The sequence below is a fragment of the Falco rusticolus genome, chromosome 6 (assembly GCF_015220075.1).
Source record: "Falco rusticolus isolate bFalRus1 chromosome 6, bFalRus1.pri, whole genome shotgun sequence".
NCBI classification, from domain to species: Eukaryota; Metazoa; Chordata; class Aves; order Falconiformes; family Falconidae; genus Falco; species Falco rusticolus.
The window spans coordinates 30062575-30085572 of NC_051192.1; the positions used below are offsets into that span (position 1 = coordinate 30062575).

At 38.5% G+C, this 22998-nt stretch overlaps 1 protein-coding gene across 9 annotated transcripts in view; it reads right to left on the reverse strand.

The window, feature by feature from the left end:
- Positions 1–22756, reverse strand: part of FAM184A (family with sequence similarity 184 member A) — a 77979-nt gene extending 55223 nt beyond the window's left edge. For 8 of the 9 annotated variants that reach the window (XR_005104925.1, XR_005104924.1, XR_005104923.1 and 5 more), the window contains exon 1: positions 22260–22756. Coding sequence is in view for 6 of the 9 variants with exons in the window: in XM_037392185.1 (XP_037248082.1) it covers positions 22260–22427 (168 nt within the window). In the remaining 3 variants the exon portion in view is untranslated. The remainder of the gene's footprint in view (positions 1–22259) is intronic. The other variant, XM_037392181.1, reaches the window with a different exon arrangement.
- Between the last annotated feature and the right edge of the window lie 242 nt (positions 22757–22998).

Below are 22998 nucleotides of genomic sequence, written 5' to 3' on the forward strand. Positions count from 1 at the left end.
CAACTACAGCGCCAACAAGGAATTGCTCATGCATAACCTGTTAATAATTTGGAACGCATGGACCAACGAGCCTGACCTACCCTTGCCCTCTGTAGCTAGACAAGTACTGCTCGACACAGGTAGTAAGATCTACTGAAAACAGTAAGAAGGGTTTTCTAGAGACAAGTCACTTCCCACACACGCAGTGGGATGTGAATAGAAAAGTTTAGTCTACAACATAGACAAGAAACATCAAAATACTTCCATTATTATAATTTTATGTAGAAATGTATCTTCTACTACAGTCCAGAATTATCACATTTTTTGTTACAATGGGTATTGCATTCAGTTTTTGCTCTTTTCTCCATGTTGGCCAAATAATAAGAAATATGTTACATTAAAGCATCTAAAATGTATGTATTATGACCAATGAAAGGTCAGTTTAAGACAGTAAAATAAACAATTTAAAACCCAGAAAAAGTTTGGGTTTTACTGGACAGATTTCTGCTCCATAGTACATTATAAAAATATAGTAATAGAGAAAAATATTTAAAAGTTAATTGAAACAGTCTTTCAGAAATGCTTTCCACAATCACAGAATATATTCTTACTTTGCATTACTGCATAGAGACTAGATGGCCGATTACAACATAACATTTTATTCCTTCTCATGCATTGCTAGCCAGACATTGAGCACCACAAACTAAGCACTGAAGATTTTTTTGTATAATAATCTTTGAAGTTTTTAATGGGACTTTATTTTTCCTTGCATTCTAACCAAGATACAACTCTACTCAGAATGTCTGATAGGAAAACCAAGTTATTGCTAAATCTGAAACCCCTTTTAAAAAGCCACGTTGGATATACGTTATCCAAAAAATCCCAACTCTAAAACCTATGTATGCCCATCTCTCCCTTCTTATTTTTGAATTAAAAAAAACAAACACCAGCCCACCACCTTTATCTAAGAAACCCTTTTGTTCTCTTATGGAAAATACTCCAAATAAAAATGCTTTGTCAATCCAGCCCTTTATATTGCTGGCAACACAACAGAAACCAGCCTAGAACTTCAGGCCAAAACTGCTCAGACATCACAGGAAAGGTGGAAGGCACTTGCTCTTCAACTGTCTGGTTCACTGCAAGTCGACTTAAATGGCTGGGCCAGTGCATTAGGGGCACAGCATGATGAGCAGAGAAGAGACAGATACGGTCCACAGCTGTGAAAGTAGAGCCCCCTGCCAATGCAATCTCTCCAGAAAAGCTGGTCTAACTACACCAGTCTTCCTTGGAGAGAAAATCCACAGAGGGCAAGAACCTGAAAATTTTTCTCAAAAAAATGTACTTCCACAGAAAATTTATTATTAAGATATCCTTTAGCTGCTCAACAGTCGTCTTCTTGTGCCTAAAGCATTCATGCCAAAGTAAAATTTAGTACATTATTTCTTCAGAAACTCTGAAAACAAATACTGAATTATTTTTATTACAGCAACAAGCTTTCCAAATTTCTCTAATGTCTTCTGTCTACAATTAATTATTTAAAGAATGATACCATTAAGTTCAGCATAATTTATTTCCAGGAATAGAACATTAACACATTTAGACTTCTACCTAATGGTCAACATTTGAAAGAAAACAACTTACAACCATTTTTCGCTTTCATACTTGCTGCTAAACATTTACACTTAATTATCTGTGAAAGAGAAGTCTTAGTGAGTCAGAGAACACGTGCTGTTCATAACCTTAAGCTGATAGTTAAACAGGAGAAGAAAAATATTTTGCGCTTTCAGGTTTCTTGATGTTCAATACAATATACATAGGGCGTAAAGCCTCACAGGAGCACATATATCTAAAGACAATTTCCTCATGCTCCTAAACACATGCTCCTTAAGTACCAGTGATCTGATGTGCCAATAACCTATTTCTGCTTTCTGAACTGCCAACCACAGATCAATATCACATTAACTACTTGACTTACAATCCTGTCTGTGTTTTGTTTATTTGTGTATGACTCACACCGAAATATCAGCACTTAAGTATTTGACTGAAAATCCTACTGGTTGAAGAGATCCACTTGCATTTACAGCTCAGCATATTTGTAAGTTATTACAGGGCCTGTACCTTAAAATATAGTTATCAGAAAAAGGCATGCCATGTTCCAATTAATCATGGGGTAGGAGATATCCTCACCTGAAGAACAGATAGATACAGGGCATGTCTCGGCACAGGGCCAGAACAGCCAGTGTGCCCAACTCAGTCATTCACTGTTGCCTTTCTCCTAGAGTTGTACCAGACAACAAACGAGAGGCTTTCTGGGAACTAATCAGGAGCTTTATGTTACATTAGCCTGGCATGGAAATGTACACTTTGTCCAAATCCACGAACAAGAATAACCATTAATGAACCAACCAGGTAATCGAAATCAAAAGCATGCCAGCAGGTAAACCTACAGCTGCAGAGCACTCTGCAATCAGAAATTCAATAAAAGGAGCACGGTACCTGCGCTGCATTTTATAGACCAACTTGCCAAGCAACAACAGGAAGATCGGGTTCACCAGTCCAGAAGCCATGTGGCCTGCTGTCAGGAGTCAAGAGTGGTTTAAATCTCAGGTCTCTGGGCCAGGACACAGCATGCTACCTTCCAAATCATTTTAGCAACCACTCCAGTGAACTGAGAAACAATTTACCCATTACAAGGCGCAGAGTGGGTGACCCGGCTATGTTGCTGGTGTCTCCAGATTGGGTCTCACCAGTGGAAATATGACCTTAGGGGGGCAAGAGGGGATTTGACAGAGACATTAGTGCATACGTGAGGCTGACAAATAGATACTTGGGGGAAACTCCATTCCATTCAGTAGAGCAAGGTCCTCGACTGGATGTGTGGGGTCCACTGTGGAACAGATGGCATCTTGCTCTGGTTTAGTAAAAATTCCATTTTTTTCTTAGATGGGTATTCTCAGCTGTGCTGCAGAAAATGGACAAGTAGGGTATTTTTGTCATGCCAAAAAATTACAGTGGAGCAGAGCCAGATAAGATAACCCGTACCCAGGTTTCAGAGTAAGAAAAGAGAGAAGAAATTAGGGCAGACATAATTTACAAATATATATCAAAATACAATAAAAATAGGAGCCCTTAGATCTAGTTTTTCCCTTCCAGAAAACACAGCAGTAATTATGGAAGGCATATGGTGTTTAACAGAAGGGAAAGAGGAAAAATGACTTGCCAATATGCAATTTAGATTGCCAGTTTGGAGAATAGGTGAAGCTGCTATTCCTGCTTAGGCAAGACAGAAAAGCAAAAAAAAAAAAAAAAAGTATTAGAGACAATATCCAGACCCTATGTTCTGAAAATATTCTAATTTGGTTTTCAGGATTTTCATACCAAAGCTACTTCTGAAACAAGCAAACAGCTTAAACACTGATGAAATACAAGTTCATTTTATAGAGATTTTTAAAAGAATCATGGCCTGGCTAAGGCATGACAGACAGATACAATGCTGCACTATCTAAATACAATACAGCCTTCAACATATCTTCAGTTGAGGCAAAAACTCAGGTGCAAAGCAAGCAGATGCGATGTCACAAAAGAAATATAGATTAAATGGGGAGACCTATTTGAAGATAATGGTATAGGACTATGAGACATGTGTTGGATATTCAGTCGAACAACACTAGCCACTGACTAGAAGTAATGTCCAAGATACATATTACAGAATACTGCAGATAGATTGGATTTGGCCAGTAGGCGGTCTAACTGATTTTCAGGAGTAAAACATCCCAGAATTATATGCACAACCTTGAACCAAAAGAGTTTTTACAAGAGGAAAAAGTAGATTTGAAGATTTGGACAGAAAGATGAGAAGCAGCTAGATACAGGTAAAGCATACCTCTACTATAAACTAAATTATACAGGGCTATTTCCCCAGTTTACAAGGGAGACATCACCGCTACTGCTTTGTATGACCTGGCACATCATCCCCCACTTGGCTACTACATGACACCTGTTTCTGAGATAAATGCTCAGCTGTTCTACCCTTACACTGCTGGCTCTCAGAGTTACATAATTTACAGTGTTCAGCAATACAGTTCCGTACATTCATATTCCGCTCTTCTCAACTACAGTTATTTCTAAGCACTATATTACCTGCATGATTCCGTGACATTTTTTAATTTTGTTAACTGTGCATAAGTTTGCTTTCTATGCTAAAGTGTAAAACCAACTTGCTGAATAAGTCAGAATAGAGTTTAATGCAAGTTTAAATCCGATTATGACATCAAAGGTATTTTCATTATGACAGATTTCAATACAATCCAACATTGCAGAAAAACTGTTCACGAAAGAGAAAAAAAGTGTTTAAAAAAACATTTCAAAACTTAGTCAGAACTGTAGCAAATAGCAGAAAATAGTTTAAGTGTTTTATAATGGCTCCCTGGAAATCAGTACTCATTTTTTAACTCAGCCAGTACCTGTAAATCAAGCTAAGTAGTCCTAAAACACTTACTTGCTTAACTGATGAGAGCTCTGCTAGAAAACCATTACCAAAATACAGCAGTTCTTCACAAAACTTCTCAGACTCTTCAATGCTACGACTTGAAAAATTGTTTCATCCTATATCAACATTGTTTCAGAACGACATTACAGAAAAAACACAGACACTATTTCCGTATTTTAATTACCTGCCAGCCATAGCAAGTCGCTCCCTTCCATTTTCAGTTTCTGTATTTTGTATCATCAGGTTACATCTTAATGGTTATTCAAGCCACAGTTAGCAAAGCTGGCATTTTTTCCAGACATAATCCCATTCAGAAATTTCCCTCCCTCACTGCATTTGTATATATTTTAAAGGAAAACATACCCTCCAATTCAACATTGCTTTTTTTCCCTCCCCCTTTTTCTCAATGAAAAAGAATTAATATTTGTCCTTGAAATACCACCCACATAAGAAAAACAGCCTTTTGGTGAAAAATATATGAGAGCAATTAAAAAGTAAGTTTTCTGCAGTGGGATTAAACAGTTTAAAAGATGACATTCACTGATAATGAAGTGATGAGTCTAAACGGATGAATAGAAGTCGAAATTTTCTGCAAAAGTATTTCAACAAATCCATTACACTTAGATATTCTTAATTTAGAATGAAAAACACTCATAGAAAAGAAGCAAGATCAGTCAGCCAATTTCATTCATTTCTGTTTTAAAAATCAGTCTTTTTTTTTTAAAAAAGGCCACTATAAAACCATCTAACACAGTATCACTTATGTCAACATAATTGCTATTTTAAGTTTCCCATTTTTTTGTCTAGACTTGGCTAAATTATTCTTGATACAATCATATCTGTGCTTTCACCAATTTAAATATTTCTTTCTGATTAAAATAAAGTCATGTAGCTATTTGTACTCTATAGAAAAATAAGTCATAATACTCAAAATACAAAGTCTACAAAATTACTGTCCTGTTTCCTTTCAAAATCTATTTCTCTTTATCATTTAAGCTTTCATTATAATTCAAGACTAAAATTTATTCTTAAATCTTCATCTAGTCCACCTTCAAACCTAACCCCCTATTAAATTTTGCCATCTGAAGTGTCATGTTTAATTCAAACATTTAGTTTTACCTAGATGTTTATGATGAAAAGCTGTCTGGTCATTGACCATTTTTTGATTTTTCCATACATAGCCTAGCTAGAAAAAATAATTTAATTCTAAATAAGAGTATTGTATTAATTTTTATATAATTATATATTTATATAAAATAAATGTCATTTCTATATAATTATAAATAATAATATTTAATTACAAATATCCATAGTTTTTACATAACCAAGAGTATGTAAGACAAGCTGTCTTGCCTTTTAAGGAAAAACAATTTTCCTGGAAGTACTCACTAACATTGAGAACTGAAGCTAGAATTAAAAATTTCAGCTCTTTAAAATTAAAGAGATTTGGTTTTTCTTTTATTTGGAAAGGTGCGGGGAAGCAGGGGTGATAAAGACAGAACAACTGTGGAAATGTAAAAAAACAAAGCCTCTCCATTTCTAAATGTGCTCCAGAGAATACCCAAAGCCATATTTGAGCGCCATCACCTGAAAATGTCACAAGTATTTTTGAACAAAGTGTAAATTGACAATAAAGAAACATTATCTCTCTTCCTTTCAGATTGCTTGTAAACCTGCAATTAATGCATAGTCAGCATTTTATCACTTATACACACTATTTGTTCTTACTGATGAGTCCTCAAGCGTTCAGCTGATGAAAGCATTAGCAAAAGGTTTCTTGTATTCCATTTCCCCAAAGAAAAAGCAGTACTGTACAAGCCAGAGAGAAGGTCTTCCCAGTTTCTCTTCCCTATGAAATCAAAGCTCATGTTCCCCACTCTGCCTGCCAGCAGGTCTTTTCCTCTCAATGTTTGATCTATTTTGATTCCTATTTCCCCCAAGAACTTCTGCAAATTCTACGCAATTCCAGTATCTAGTGTTTACTCACAGCAGAAGAGGCTGGTCAGATAAGACTATACCATGCAGCCTCTATGGAGCAAAGATTTCCTCACCAGTGGTTTGAAAGGCACACTGGAAAACAAGTCAATTTCTTGCTCATGGTTGTCTCTCTACTTTCCAGGCTTGTCTGGAAAGCTCCATGCCTTTCCTTCTCTTAAACAAATACGCAGCTATGCAGGAAAGAAATATTCATGAAAAGCATGAACTGCAAGATTCCCAACTTTTTTTATCTTCATCTTTTTTAACTTTACAGAAGGCCTTAACTACAAGTAATCTCTGGAAGTCTAATGATAAATACTAATTTTCCAGATTGGAAAAAAGGAAACCTCAACCAGAAACTTGTCAATTCATGGAACTTCTAGTAACTGTAAAAGAATTTGAGCCACTTCCCCAGAATTATCATGCTACCTTGAAGTAATCTGGAAAAAGTTACCCAGATTATAACCAAAACCCATAAAATTCAAGCTAAGGACTCATCATTAAGCTTCCAGTCTTCTTTTTTGGTTTGAGGTTATAGAAGCCATACTATAAAGCAAGCAGAGCGGCACAGTCTCTTTTGCACAAATCACACCATTTGACAGTTCAAGTTTATTGTCAAAGCTCAGCCTGAGACAAACCTAGAACAAGTTTGCAGTGGTCCACTGTCACAGCACTCTCCAAACTATCAAGCTGCAGCAAGGTCTTTCACCATCTCATACCAGCATACTCTTGATGCCAGTCCCTCTGCTGCCTTCTCCTACTCTCTCCTCACCTAGGGCACACACTCTCTTCTCTTCTCTCTGCTTCTTCCTCTTCTCTCTTCCTTGGTTGCTCTCTCTTCCTTGGCTGCCCAACCTCTTAACAAAACCAGCCACAGCTGCACCTTATCTACCTGGGCCAACCGACCGGCCCTGAAGCCAGCCCACAGCTGTTTATTATCAATGTTAGTTAAACCAACTTCATCCCTCTACAATATCCCCTTTTTCCTTTTTAACATTTCATACCTCATGTTTTTACCAATCATCACAAACCTTTTACAAATAAACCCTTCATACTGTCCTCTACTATTCCTCTATAGTCCACTGGGATACCTACCAGTAACTTACATATCGTGTTTAACATACAATAAAAACCATTTATAATTCTTAGCTATCTCTCAGTATTTACACAATAGTGGCTATTAGTTTTGTCATTTCACACCAAAACCTTAAAGGTTCAACACATTAACAGATATCACATGTATACAAAAATCACAGAAGGGCTGAGGTTGGAAGGCCCCTCTGGAGGCCATCTAGTCCAACTTCTGTGCTCAAAGCATGATCAGCCAGAACAGACTATGCTGGGCCTTTGAATAACTCCTGGGTTTTGAATATCTGCAAGGAAGGAAACTCTCAACCTCTCCGGGCAACCTGTTCCAGCGTTAGCATCCTCACAGCAAAATAAGTGGTTTTTATGTTTAAACAGAATTTCTTATGTTTTAGTTATTGTCTATTGCCTCATCTCTTCATAAGGCACCACTAAGAACATGCCCACTCAGTCTTCTTTTCTTCCTACCATCTGGTATACACAAACATTCATAAGATTGCCCCAAGCCTTCTCTTCTCCAGGCTGAACAGTCCCCATCTCTACCTCTCCTGGTATGACAGATGGTCCAGTCCTTTAATCATCTTAGTGGCCTTTTGCTGGACTTGCTCCAGCATGTCTAGGTCTCTTATACTGGGGAGCCCAGAACTGGACCCAGAAATCCAGGTGTGTTTCACCAAGGGGGAAGGATCACCCCTTGAGCTGCTGGAAACACTCTTTCTAATGCAGCTCAGTATACAGTCAGCCTTCTTTGCCAAAGGCACACTGCTGGTTATGTTCAACTTGTTGTCTGTCGGGACCCCAGGGCCTTTTTGATAAGGCCGTTTTCCAGCTAGTTGATCCCAACCACATACTGATTATGCTGCCCCAGATGCAGGACTACGCATGAGGTTCCTGTCATTGCAGTTCTCCAGCCTGTTCAGCTCTGAATAGCAGCACACCTATATGTTTGATAAAACAAAGTCACTTGTCCCAGTTTTGCATTGCCTACAAACTTGCTGAGTGTGCATTTTGTCTTGTCATCCAGGTCACTAACAATGTTAAATAGTCTTGTCCTCAGTGTCAACCTCTAGGGTACACCACTAGTGACTGGCCTCAAATTGAGCTTCATGTTGCTGACCAGAACACTTCTAAGCCCACCAGTTCAGCCAGTTTTCAGTCCACCTTAACGTCTACTTATCTAGCATATACCTGGAGAAAACACACAGGCATGTGGCAAACAGCAGTGAATATGTAACTAAATAGTCCCACAAAAAAAAAAAAAAAAAAAACCCACCACAAAAAAAAACCCATACACCAAACAGTTTTTTCCTTGTCTCTAGTCTACCTATAAAAATACTTAAAATTTGTGCAGTACCTTCTGCCACAAGTTGTCTGAACCATTCAATTAAAAAAAGTGTATACTTTAATAGAGACACTACAATTTTCCTACTTAAAACCTACAAGAAACCAGGTAAAAGCATACAATTGTATTGCTTTGTCCTAAAGCATTCATGCCATTAAATACAGTAAGTGGAATCCTGTGGCTTCTCAACCTGAACACTCAGTTACTGGTCTACAGTCTTATTATTGTTATCCTGTTGGATTTAAACTTCATCAGTGATGTAATCTTCCGGAGAGCAACACTAGTGAATGTTCTTAAAAAAAGCCATCCCATGCAACTGCAGTAAAGGCTTCTACCATTGCTTCTGCTTAGCAGCTAAAATAGAAGAAGCTTATTTTAAGAGTACTTATATTGTAATTATTTGCTAAATTTGACTCTCTTACAATACTTATTTTATTCAACATTAACTCCTACTCTTCCAACAATCCATCATACAAAAGTCTATAGTTAAGACTGTTCAGAATTTTTCACCTCCAACAAAAATTCCCCATACTTAATGGGTCAGTCAAGTAAGGATCTTCATCAAGACCTCAAGTTTTGGGTGTGATGAGCTATCCTAAGAAAATCTGCCATAGCTGATATGGTAGAGGAAGATGATTAAAGGAAAACCAAGAAGTCTCCTTTCTTCAGCACACATTAAAAACTTTTTTTTTAAAATCAGTTCAGAAATATTGGCAATCTTACATCAAGGAACACAAATCAAATACAAGTAGTCTTGTGAGGAAAAAAAAAAAATACTTTCTCAGCACCTGTGTGCAGCTTCACATTAAATAATGAGCTCCAGGCCAGAGACCTTGGAGTAGGTACAGGTCTGTATCATGCACATTTCAGTGTATATATATTCAGTCTCTGAAACAAACATGCCTAGTTTTACCTTCTACTGTAAAAATCTCTATTTTTCTATGACAAGAGAAACAAAAATGTTACTTGAAAAATGTAATTACCTAAAAAAAATATAATTAAGAATTATCTACTTAAGCTATACACAAAGCACACATACATACAACACCGAAAAAATATTCTGAGGTGCACTTTAAGACTACTTTATGTATAATGCAGCTTCCAATACACCAGTTTTATTTCCACAGTTAAAAATGATGTCTTAACCTTTTAAGAGACAGTATGGAACAATTTGCTTTGCAGACTAAAACATCTAGCAGCTGACAAGAAATTTGTTGAAAGTTTTCAAACACTTTTTCAAATTTCAATTTCAAGTTTAGCTAGCAAATAGAATTTACGCTTTGGTTTGTTTGTATTTTTAATAACATCACTCTTCAAAAAAGAAAGCACGAGTTATCTCCAGTAATTAATACACTCCTCCCATAGCAGAGCAGGAAAGGTTCTAAGAAAAAGGACAGATTTTAATATCTAACTTTGTGTTCTGCTTTCAGCAGATCCTCTCCCTAACTCTAACCTATACTTTAGGAGAACTTCTGTGGCTTTCTACCTATAGTTTAAGGGTTAGAAAAAACATTACAAAGGCAAACACAAGTATGTAAGAAAAGACCAGCTATACGTTTCATATACCCCTGAGTCATCATGTAATAAATCAATGACCTGAAGTAAGTAAAATTAATCAAAACACTTCAAGTGTGCTTATTTTCACAGAAAAGAACATGCAAGAGTTGACCAAAAAGGACATATGATTGAAAATTCCACTGCGATAAAACACAGACTTGCAAAAATAATCTTTCACAGCCCTCTAATGAACAGTAATGGCTTAGGTATTCATCCTGCACCCAACTTGAATCAATACTTCCTCCTGTTACAAACAGGTTTAGCATATACTTACAACTGCAACTCCCCGCCTTGTGTGGGGACAGCTGCAGACATATCAACACTCAAAGCCCCTTTTCAGTTTTGGGATGGTAACCTCTATTAATCAGGTTATGCCAGAAATAAACATTACAAATCTGTAGCACAGTTAGCTTTAGGCAATTTCCTAAGACAGTTAAATCTTGAGAAGCACACTGAGGTAAAAAAAATAAAAAAAATTTAGTGACAGATGTACAGATTCTCCAATCTACCTCCTAGTGAGAAAGAATCCCATTTACCCACTAATCATCTATCTAGAATATAGTTTTACACATCTGCTATGTGCTTAGACCTTAAATTGCTGCAAGGAAAACAGGATAGGCCAAAGGGCTATTCCAAGTTGTGTTTTAGTCTCTGAGCTGCATTTGCTTACAGATTTATTTCTTGAACTTTTGCATATTTTATTTGAGTCTTTCAGGTATAGACATCCCTAGAGGAATTTAAGGTAGTCAATTTGTATTGCATCTGTTTGCGGGTATTTAGACTTTGTGCAACAATGCACTGGAAGTTCTCGCAGCTGAACAACCGACTTTACATTGAGGAGATAATAGTAGCTTGCCCTTGGCAAAAAAAAAACACATCAAAGATCTTCACTCTACAAGAATTGCTCCATGCACAAACAAATTTATTTTCTCTCTGAAAAGTGACAGTAAGTTCAGAGCTACCCAAAACAAGAAGTAGAAACACCTAAGTGGAGAAAGAGTGAAAAAGGTAGTCATCTTATAGACCTGTATCACTGTTTTTGATTAATCACCAAAATAAATAAGCAGCATATAATTTCAGGATGCAATTTCCTGTTCTTTTGAAAACTACACGGGCTTTTGAATCTAAAATACTTTGGGCAACATCCAGAAATAAAATACATCCCTTTAATGAATTTAATGACAAGACAACTGCATTTCCAACTTCTGAAAATCCTTAAAAGGTAAGAATAGTAAGGTATTTATTTGAGAAAATAATAAAACCAAGGATAAATCCTGAATGAAATAAGTTTTGTGTTGTATATTCTCTAAATCAGCTTTAGGAAATCAAACTTGAACCCCTTTTAGAATCTTGACAATATAAATAAAACGCTGCTGCTCATTTAAATATTAGCAAATTAAGAAATGTTTGAGAACTGACAGAACTCCCTGAAAAATACTACTGCTTGTTTTTGTTTTCACTTCTTTGGTTTTTTTGTCAGGCTTTTGGGAATCCACGACAAAATGGCATGGCAAACATTTTCAGAGAAATAAGTCACTGCACTTAACTTTCAAAGTGTTCAGTGCAATCAGTGTTACGGCTCACCACACTGACTACACAAAAGGACTGGGCAATAGTAGTTATACAAGTAGAGCCTCTAAAGAGATCTTGCTAGTAGGGAAACACTGGTTTGCATAAGAGGAAGTAAAACTTACTCGCTTTTGACATCAGTGCCAGTGAAGAGAAACGTCGAGGCGGCCCTACGTTCCGCACCAAGGAGAGGCGCGGGGTGTCACCGGTCGCCGGGCCCCTGTTCAGCACCACAGACAGCGGCAGGCTCGCACCCATCGCCCCCCCCCGCCCGTTCAGCACCAGGAGAGCGGCCGGCTGCCGCCTCTTCCCGCCCCCGCGGCAACGGGACAAAACGGGGCAAGAGAAAAATTCACCACAGTTCCAACAGAACTGACAGGCAAAGCGTCAGACAAGGCTCTGCTTCACGAGTCTTCCAACAAAAGCACGTACAGCCTCAGACTTCGATAAAAGATATATCAATGTTTATACCCCATCCCTGGGAGTGTTCCAGGCCAGGCTGGATGGGGCTGTGAGCAACCTGGTCTGGTGGAAGGTGTCCCTGCCCATGGCAGGGGGCTTGGAACTAGATGACCTTTAAGGTCCCTTCCAACTCAAACCACGCTATGATACCATGATTCTATGATTCTTTGATTTAAAAAAAAAAAAGTTCTTATAGATAAACTTCAGACTACTCTAAATTCTTTGACAAACATCTGGGCTTTTATGCTTCCCAGACAAGTGAATTATTTCTTTCTGTACACCTGAGCAAATTCTTCCTTTTTCTTTAAGGACCTATAAAGAAACCCATTTCCATACATGCAAACAGAAAAGGGTCAGAATTAGTAGCAAATCTAGTGTCAAATAAAGCACGTCAATCAGGACTTGAATTAGATTTTTTTTTAAGGGACCACATTTACCAAAATTGCATATAGGCAAATAAAGAAGATACAGTTTATGACCACTATGTAACTTCTTTGATATCATATAGCAAGAGGACATGCTACTTCTATCTCCAACTTCACCAACTAAGTTTTCTGAAAGCAGGGGATTTAGTTTCCCTCAGAACCAGGGAGCATAGACCCATAAGAAAAAAGAAAACAAAACCCCCAAAACCACACTGCAAACAAAACCACAACAAACCCCAACACATTTCACAATTGCCATTAGAGAAAAAAAAAGTCTATTACATAAAGACCTTTGTGTCCCATCTTGTCCTTCCCCCCCCCCAAAAAAAAAAAAATATCTGGGATTTGGAATATAGTTTATTCTAGAGCATCAACTCATACCTATGGAAAAGAATGCAAACCAACAGAAGCTCAGCTTGCTTCAGGCTCTTCACTTGTACAGAAGGTGTAAGGATACTTGGTAAAGCAGTGCCTGCCCAAATATAAATGGCATTTACTACAAGCTCATGTATTAGGAATTTGTAGGCAAGGCAGAATATACCCACCACACCAAACTGTGAATGGTCTATACTGTGGATTGAAATGTGTCAAAGTGTGAAGCAAAGCATGAAAATTAAGAAAGGCAAGACAAGAACCATGGGCGTAGAGAGAATGGCCACAGAACATTCCCAGATCAACTCAAAGAACACAAACTGATCTTCATGTCAAAGTCCAGTCTCTGTTTTAGCACACATTTTTACAAATTCTATCTCAGCATAAAGCAAACAGCCATATGCTTTAAAAAAAAAAAAAGACTGATTTTTATGGCATAGGAACTTATTGGAGCTATAAGTTAATGCTATAATGTTAGATACAATATGGAAAGCTAGTAACAACCCAACCATAATAATCAAAAATTTCAAATAGAATGCTACCACTCAATGGCACAACACAAAAAGTAGTATATATTACTATGTTGTCAATACAGTTTAATGTTGGAAAGAGATATCTATAGATTTTTAAGGCGTTTCAAAATTGTTTTTAGCCTGTAAATATATCCTTGATTACTTATTACTACCAGCTACAAACAAACTGTATTTGTTAAAGCATGAAACCTATACTTACAATTACACAAAGGAGATAAGTCCTTTACCCCAATCTTTATTACAGAAATAATTTACCATTGTTTTCTTTTGTCAAATTTTAAAAGGACAAAGACAGTCATAGGAGATTACTGAAATACTTTTTAGTACAACCTATCCAAACATATCAGCATTCATACTGCAAAATACCAGATCTGAGAAGGCAGCGTCAGACACTCTTTACTGAAAGTTATAGCTTTCAGTCATGTTGTGAACAAAAGCATTGCTAAATTAAAAATCTCTGGATTATAGCACACCTGTTTTCTAAACATATTACAATTCAGGTTTCTAGAAATGAAATTTTAGGAAACTGGCTGGAAAAATTAATGTCATAAAAATGAAAATAGAAAGCTAGTATTCCTTATAATCATCTCGTGCTGCTACTTTAAAATGAAAGACAACATTTTAGTTAAGCAGTATCTTGAAAAAGAAGGACTCAATGAACTTTTCAACAATAGCTATTGTTTAAAGGCTGTCATTTTAAGCCTCGCCAAGTGACAGCCTCAGCAAAAGCTGTTCTTTGTCAGAGCCTTCTAGATTCAGTTAAAAAAGCCTGACCGAGGAAACAGAACCAGGTAATATGCATTAAGTAGGACAAGATGGTGAATAGCTTTAGTCTGTTTTTGTTTCTTCTGGTTATTTTTGGAATGCAATGCCTTTGGTTATTGGTATGACATTGGTCATTAGAAGAATGCATAGAAGCCTGGCTTACTACTGCCAAACTTGTATCAGCCGAAAGACATACATATTTGATTTCATAGTATTACATTGAAATTTGCTGGATTTCTTTAGCAGTAAGCCTGCAAACAGTAAGAACAAGTTAGTTACTATCTAAGTAATGCCCCCCCTCCTCCATACAGTTAAAAGGAGAGTATAGTTTTCAATGGAGACTTGAAGGGGTGGGGAAACAGTAGTATCAGTGACAAAATTACTGTTTTTATTAAAGCCAAGCCCTGAGTTTAGAAAATGAGATAATGAAAGAATTTCAGTGGTTAGAAGCTACTGTACCAATACAATGACTTACTACAAAAAAATATTTCTACATGTGTATTAGATGCAGTATGCACCCAATTATACTTCCAGACATTAAAAAACAAGGTATGTGCAACCAATATGCTGCATGAAACACAGAAATATCCAGACAATGCTGTTACTAAATACAGTTTTACAGTGTTTAAAGAAAATACAGAACCACTATGACTAAGTTGCAATCTGACTTCTAAAGTGGTAAGACTCTTCATGTTGAAGTAACTTCTTTGCACATCCACGATATTCTAGACACACAAAAAAGACTGTCTTCTGTTGATTCATTTTTATAAAACTTGACAAATCAAAACTCCTTGCAGGACTGAATAATTCAAAGCACTGTGTCCATGCTCATTTACAAGTGTAGAAAGAAATTAATCTATGAATACCTTGTACTATTGGAGTTGAACCATTTATTTTCTTTTTCAAATATACATAAAAGACACTCCTGTTTACAACTTTCACATTTGAAGGAAAGCATTTCCATACTATTTTCATAACTCTGAGCTAGCACTTTCTTGATTTTATCTAAATCAAGATAATAGCAAAAGCCTTCTTTCATAATGCAGTACTTCCCTGAAAACAGCATCATCATCAAAAAAACTAATATCAAACTAGATTTCAAATGGTTTTTTAATTTTTTCCATAGGATTTATATCATTTTATGTAAAAAACTGATGAAGGTTGACAGATTTTAAACTTTATGGATGTTGCAGTAGCAGGATTCATTTATGGCCTGCATGTTCTTTCTTCATGACTTTTCTAATTTTGACATGTTTGGTAACATTGAACTTTGTACTAAAATCCTTATCTTTCAGGTTTTCTTTAAATATCTATAATGTACTGATGTATCAGATTTAACAGCTGAATTACATATTAAAGCAACAACATCTATAGTTTTCCAGCTCCTTGTAACTATTATTTAATTATAGCAATAAATATGAATAGGCATAGAACAAGAATCAATCATATAGAACCATAGAATCATTTAGGTTGGAAAAGACTTAAGATCATCAAGTCCAACTGTAAACCTAATACTGCCAATTCTACCATTAAACCATGTCTCTAGGTGCCACATCCTATTATGCATCCTCTCACCCGATTTATTTGTCTCATGTTGATTACTCTTTTGGATTTTTTTAAAATGTGAAAGAAAAAAACCCACAAACCAAAACCACAAACCCCAAAACAATCTTAGAGAAGCTAATATATGCACAAGCTTATTAAAGAGACATTTTAGACTAGTAGCTTATGTAAGTGTGTGATCAGACAAGTTTTTCAACAACATCACACTTTCAAATACACACATATGCAGAAAATATCTTTAGAACATTAAACTGTCAGTGGTGTCAGAAGAACTGAGAGTTAACAGACAACCATTAAGACTATGCAAATAGAGAGCAAAGGAAATTCATGAGTTAGTTTTTTTTTAATGTTCAAAATATTTCATTCTTTTCCCATTTCTTTCTTCTTGATGTCTTGTGACAAAAGACTGTAACGTCATTGACCCAATTCATCCATACCAGAACACTGACCTCTAAAATATACCTGTATCAGGTCCATTTACCAGCCCTGCAGTCTCACCTTATAGGTGTGCAATTATAATGAATGGAAGAACCATTACAGGGGATACATGGCCCTGAGGTCTTCAAAGTATCAGAATAATTAACTGTTTTCAACTAGTCCCAATTGGGAAAAACCAGCATTAAGTAAGAATTCCCAGACTCTGCTTCAGGACTGACAATTTTTTTTTTTTTCCCTCTTCCTGCTCTCTTCTTTCAGAGACAAAGAGCATATTAACTAAAATGCCACATTCCATGATTTTTGTCCTACAAAACATGGAAGGTAAGACAGACCTCTTCAGGTCTAAATCGGAAGCCACAGCTGCTTTAAAGCAACTCTGAGTGCTTCAACTAGCAAGTATTCAGATAAAGACAATAACTGGTGATTTTATTTACGATCTGAAGAAAATTTTGAGAGCCTGAAAGCTCTACTTAGCTTTTCTGAACTATACCAGATGGTATTAAAGACTTGCCATTTTTATCTAGTCCCATCTTTGTCCTTATACCATCATGGGGACAGAAAACTCTCTTCTGTGAATATCCCTTGCTAAAACTGTAACTACTGCAGAACATGGACACAGAACATCACATGGACAGAGTCAGAAAGGGAATATGGAGAGACTATACTAGCATGATTAGTGGAAAACCTTAAGATACTTGCTTCAGAAATACTGTGGTTTTATCTTTCAGTGCTACCTTCAGTCTTTCCCTCCTTAGAGGGCTGACTTCAATTGTCTTTGGAACAATTAACGCAAACCAAAAATAAGTATCTCTAAAGAGATGTAAAAAAATATTAATATCTAATATTACATTTTCACACCTTCTAGTCCTTGAAAACCATTTTTATGTAATAACAAAATATAGCATTTATTCCCACATTACCAGTCAGAAGCATATGCAAAAATTCTGGCATTCAAATATGTACTCAAATCACACCCGCCTCAAAATTTCAGTTCTTTTCATGCAGTCCTAGAACTGTTAGCAAATATTGGCCTACTGCCAATGTTAACACACATTGGAGAGATGACATAAGGTTGCTTAAAAAACTAAAACTCGTTTTTACAAAGCTGTTAATGGCATCAGCTACCACATGCCGACAGCTAACATCAAAACAGTTCCACAGGGTTTTTTAGATTCTCATTTCTTCCCTATTTGTAAGGTCTCTTCTTTTAAGTTTTCTTATAGTCCTATGCCAAATGAACATTGGCCTTCGGCAAGAGGCTTAGTTGTTTTGTTTCCCGAGGCAGAATACTTCCAAACAAAAGCTGACAAAGCTTTGTTAGAAATATTTTGTTAAAAAATCATCGATATAAGTTAAACCCTATAGCTCTTACTTCCATAGCACTGCATTCTGTGATAGCCGAGGGAGACCTCTGACTATCCCAGCAAAAAAGTCCACACAATAAGAAGCGTAAGCATCTGAATTCAAGATCATCAACTTTGGACTTCACTCTTCAAAATAAATTTACTATCAACAACTGCAAGCAACTCACTGTGTTAATTGCTACATTAACATCATACTTCTCTCTAATGCAGGAAGATAGAAAGACAAAGGAGAAACGTTATTTAAAAAAAAGCAGTTTTGCAAATTTACACAACAAGCTGGCAGCAGAGTTGAGAACAGAACTGTGATCTCAGGGGTCCCAAATTCTAGTTTATTGTTTACTTAAGTATGGTGCAACTTGGGTAACTTTGTTGCCTTAGTCTTTGAATGAGCTGAGTGGAACCTTTCCAAAACTGAACCATCCAGCTCTAAGCATGTACCAAGGGAAAAGACTGAAGTACAGTTTTCCTTTTATTGAATAGAAATGATCACTGTAGGGTACCTATCATTAGCATGGCACTTACAGACTCTTCTCCAGTTGATGTAAAGTTTCTGGAACAAGTATCATGCAACCAAATCAATCCTGAAGACTCTCAATGCATAATCCCAGCTTGGATCATGCAGTTATTCCATAGAAGTCAAAGTTTTATGTTGATGTCACAAAGCTTGCACAACAGACTTTGAGAAATCCATATCCTGAATGTGTCTGCAATCACAAATATTCAAGCTTCAAACTACAGCACAAAAAGCAAAAACAACCCACACACAACACCCAAACCAAAAACACTTGAACTTGTACTCTTCTGGCAACTGTAAAAACTAACCCCATTCTTCCCTACTGATGTAAGCATAGCAGCAACTTACTTTTTGTTTTTTTATTCCAGTTGTCTTATGCAAACTAATTAAATATATATATATGCATAACTTCATCTGCAGCAGGCACAATTCAGCACTGCATTAGCACTCCAGCATACAGTACTACAAACACATACATGCAACCTCATTATCACAGTTTATTTCTTGTTGGCTTTAATCTTCGTGTCAGATGCTACTTTATCCCCAAACTGGTACACAGATCTTTCAAAACACCTAAAAATAAGGAGCTTATGCTGAAGAAAACTATTTAAAATTGCTTCAGTTACAATTTACTGGAGTCTTTAAACATGAAATGGAGTATCATCTTCTCTTTAAAGCTGCATTTCTAACTACTTGTTTTGCCTTCCCCTGTGCTTTAAGCATGTTAAAGTTAAATCAAGTAAGTCTTCCCATCCCCACCCAAAAGTAAAAATAAAGTTAACCACTTCAGAAGTACTGTGCTTAGTGAAGTGGTTTTGTATCTTATTTAGCCTCATTCTGAACTACTGATTAAATCTAGTTATTAAACAAATTTCACCTTTTCCTTTGTGTTCCTGCACGGTTTTGACTGAAACATCAGAACCTCTCTAAGTAACATGAATTCATAACAGAGGAATCCTAATTTTGGAATTTTACATTTACTTCATGAGTGACCTGCATCTTCTGTGGGGAAAGCATTTTATTCTGCTGTTACTCACAGCTTGTAATACAAACTGTACAAGGAAAATAAAATAAAAAACCCAAACTGTTAAGTCACATTTCTTTTGTCACAAGACAAAAGATGTCTGGAAAACTTAACTATGTGCATCCCTTTGGCAATGCCCCATACATATTTAGATTTCCTTTTACCATGCTATATTGGTAGGTTTGTTTTGACCTGGTAAAGCACCTGACTTCAGCTCTAAATCCACTGAGAGACTTAGTGTATCTTTAAGGCAGTCTTAGAGAAGAGTTGGAAGACAAAAAATAAATAAATGGGGAAAACAGTCAGAAGGTGTGCAAGAAGTGTCTTATATCTATAAATATAAATAAAAGACATGAAACAATTGGAAAAGCCCAATTAAGAATTGGTATTCTTAATAAGAATAATTAAGAAGATTACTGAAGAGGAGTTCTATACACATAAATTAGTAAGCATTTGACAAAGCTAGAACAGCACAAATTGGTCAAAAAACACCTTCACAGAAACAGCCCAATACATTTTTTTGCATCAGTTTTATTCCAGGAAATGCAAAGTTAATTCTTCTCTGACAGTTAACTCTCGCTTACAGAAATTAAGTATCATGTTTATCTTTCTTCCCCTGTAGCTTGAGTCCTTTCTCAAGGATTAATTTCTGCAGCCATCGATCAAATCAGGCTTCAGATTCTAGAGCAGGTAATGAAGTTTAGATTATACTTTACCCAGAAGTTTCTACACCTTTTTAAGCCTCCCTTTCTGAAAAGTCAAGTAAGAAACAGAAACATAGGACCCAAACCCTCTAACTATAAAACTGTCAAAACTTACACCTCTACCTCAATGAAATTAATGCTACAGAACACTTTTAATCATCTTTAAATTCTTAATTTTATTGTTACAATAGGTGCAAGAGATGCATTTTTACTATACATCCTGTTTTACATGTAAAAATGCTGTTCTTCACTCCAGACCTTCAGTCAGTACAAACATCAGCTGATTTTTTCAAGGTTTCTCCCTAAAACCTGAAACCAGAACACAAACACACCAACTAAAACATTACCAGAATCCACAAGTCACTGGGAAATAAATACAAGATTCTGGTCTCCTGCAAAAGTCTAATTCACACATAAACTCCTTGTACAAGCACATAGTTTACAGTTATTTAAAATACACCAGCAGAAGACAATTCATAGGTTTTACTTGCAGTACTCTGAAGTCCTCAGCAGGACAGAGATGGACACAGTTTCTAGAGTTTTAGAACTGTACGATGGATCATAAAAAGACAAGCTTATGAAAACCCCAGGATATACTTTCACTCTCTTCACATTTCCCAGTACAAATTCAAAATATTCCAGCACCACACATGTAAATCCATATTTAACTCAGACCCACCTCAAGGTATCTAAACACACAATAACCGGGAGAGCACAGGGCACATGCCCAGTGATGTGGAACTCATGGGTATACACGAATGACTTCACAACAGAAGGGGAATGCTCTTTCTGAGATCAACTATAAACTGCTGGGTAAATTCCTAAAGAAAGAAAAATATATCTGGAGACACACAAGTGAAACTTATTCTTGGAAAGTATTACTTTGCGTATGTACTAGGCCTTAAAGTAAGTCTAAAATATATTTATGGTCTCTAGGTGATTTTTGTACCTTTCAGGACGCACAAGTCTATAGTAACATCTTTAATTCATCATTTGGATGCCCATAGAGTAAAAAAAGAAATTCTTCAGCTTATTTCTACTTTTCTTTGTATGAAATTGTAATTTTAGTTCCATCAGTGTTAACATATAAAGAAATCGGACTCTGAAGTCAAAGACAAGATAAAATACCCCTCAGCCATCAGTTTTCCAGTACATTAACGTGCACAGTGTGCCATGGTAATACTATTTTTAAATATGAACCGTCTCCACTGTGAGACTGCCAGCAGTCTTCATTCTCTTTATTCTTAGTTCCAATGAAATGTCACCTTCATCCATTTCAGCATGTATTTGAAGAGTACTCGCAGTTCCCACAGTGCTTTTAAGTTACCCTGAAGTGTTTTAGCTATGTAATTTTTGACAGAAGTAATTTCTTTTGCTTCCTCTTTAACAAGGAGAATCTGCCTTTCACTTCCTAAACAATGCTATTCACCCACGTCTCTAGCATCCTTTAAGAGATACTACAGCGCCCAAGATTTTTTTTTAGGCTGTTCCAAGTAAATCATAGCTACAACTGCATCTGAAACATGGGGCCCATCGGCCTTACCAATATGCTTTTGAAACACATTGTAGCTTGACCCCACAGCCTTTAATAAAGATACATTGTATTTCCTATACCGGGGATGATACAATGAGAACTGTTCCATCAGCCATACAAGACCAGAGAGACTCTCACACTTCACCCTCAGCATCAAAGGCATTCGAGATGCTACCAGACACGCTAAATAACGGTACTTCTCTCCAGTGGAAGGCGAACAAGCACGGCTGGGATTTCTCCGTTTAAAAAGACTCAGAGCCTGGCTTACAGAAGACCTGGAAGAGAAGCTACTATTCCCACAGGATAAGCAGCGAGTCTCAGCCTAGCAGCGGGGGATGGTCCCCCCGCGCCCGGGCACCGGCCTGTGCCGCGGAACCCAGACCGAACCGACGGGCCGGGGCCGCTCCCGGGGCCGCCGCACCGCGCCCGGCGCCAGCTGCTGCCCGGGCACAGCCCGCCGGGGTGGCGGCCAGCGGCCGGGGGAAGCGGCCGGGAGGACGAAATCGCAGGCGGCAGAGGGGCGGCCGCGGCTGCCGCTGCCCGGCGGGGGACGCGCCCTCACCTTGGTCAGCTGCGCGATCTTCTTGCTCATTTTGAAGTGCAGGTCCGGGCCGTGCTCGGCACCCAGCCCCGCCGGGGCCGAACCGGAGCCGAGTTTGCCCGCGCCGGGCGCGGAGCCGCCGCCGTAGCTGTGCTGCGGCTGCTGCCAGCCCGTCCCCGGGGTCGCCATCTTCACCGCCCGGCCCCTGCCGCTGCTCGGGCTCCGCTGGCACCGGCCCTACCGGGGAGCCGCGCCGAGGGCGCCCCAGCCGCAAACCGCCCCGCGGCCGGCCCCAGGCGCTTCCTACAGCCGCCGGCCCCGGGCTGCGGCGCCAACCCCTCGGGGCGCTGCGAGAGCGGGCGCCGGCCGCCAATCTTCCCTCTCCCCGTCCGCTCCACCCGGCACCGGGCGGGGGGTCCGGCCCGGTCCTGGAGCGGCGGGAGGCCGGGCGGCGGGGGCGGGCGGGCCGTGCCCGGTGCCGGGCTGCCGCCGGGCTGTTTACGCCGCGCAGCCCCCGCGTCACTAGCCGGCCCCGCCCCCCGCCCGCAGCCTGCCGCCCCCGGAGCGGCTGGGGCCGCGCGCGCCGCACGAGGACGGGCGAAGGAGCGCGAGCGCCGGCCGGCGGGGCCTCGCCACTCCCCTTCCCCCGGCAGGTGCGCGCGCTGCCTTCCCGCCCCCGCCTCCCCCGGCAGCTGGCGGCGGCGCTCGGAGCCGCTACCGGTCGCTCGCGGCTCCTCCCGCGGGCGTAGGCGGGGAGCGC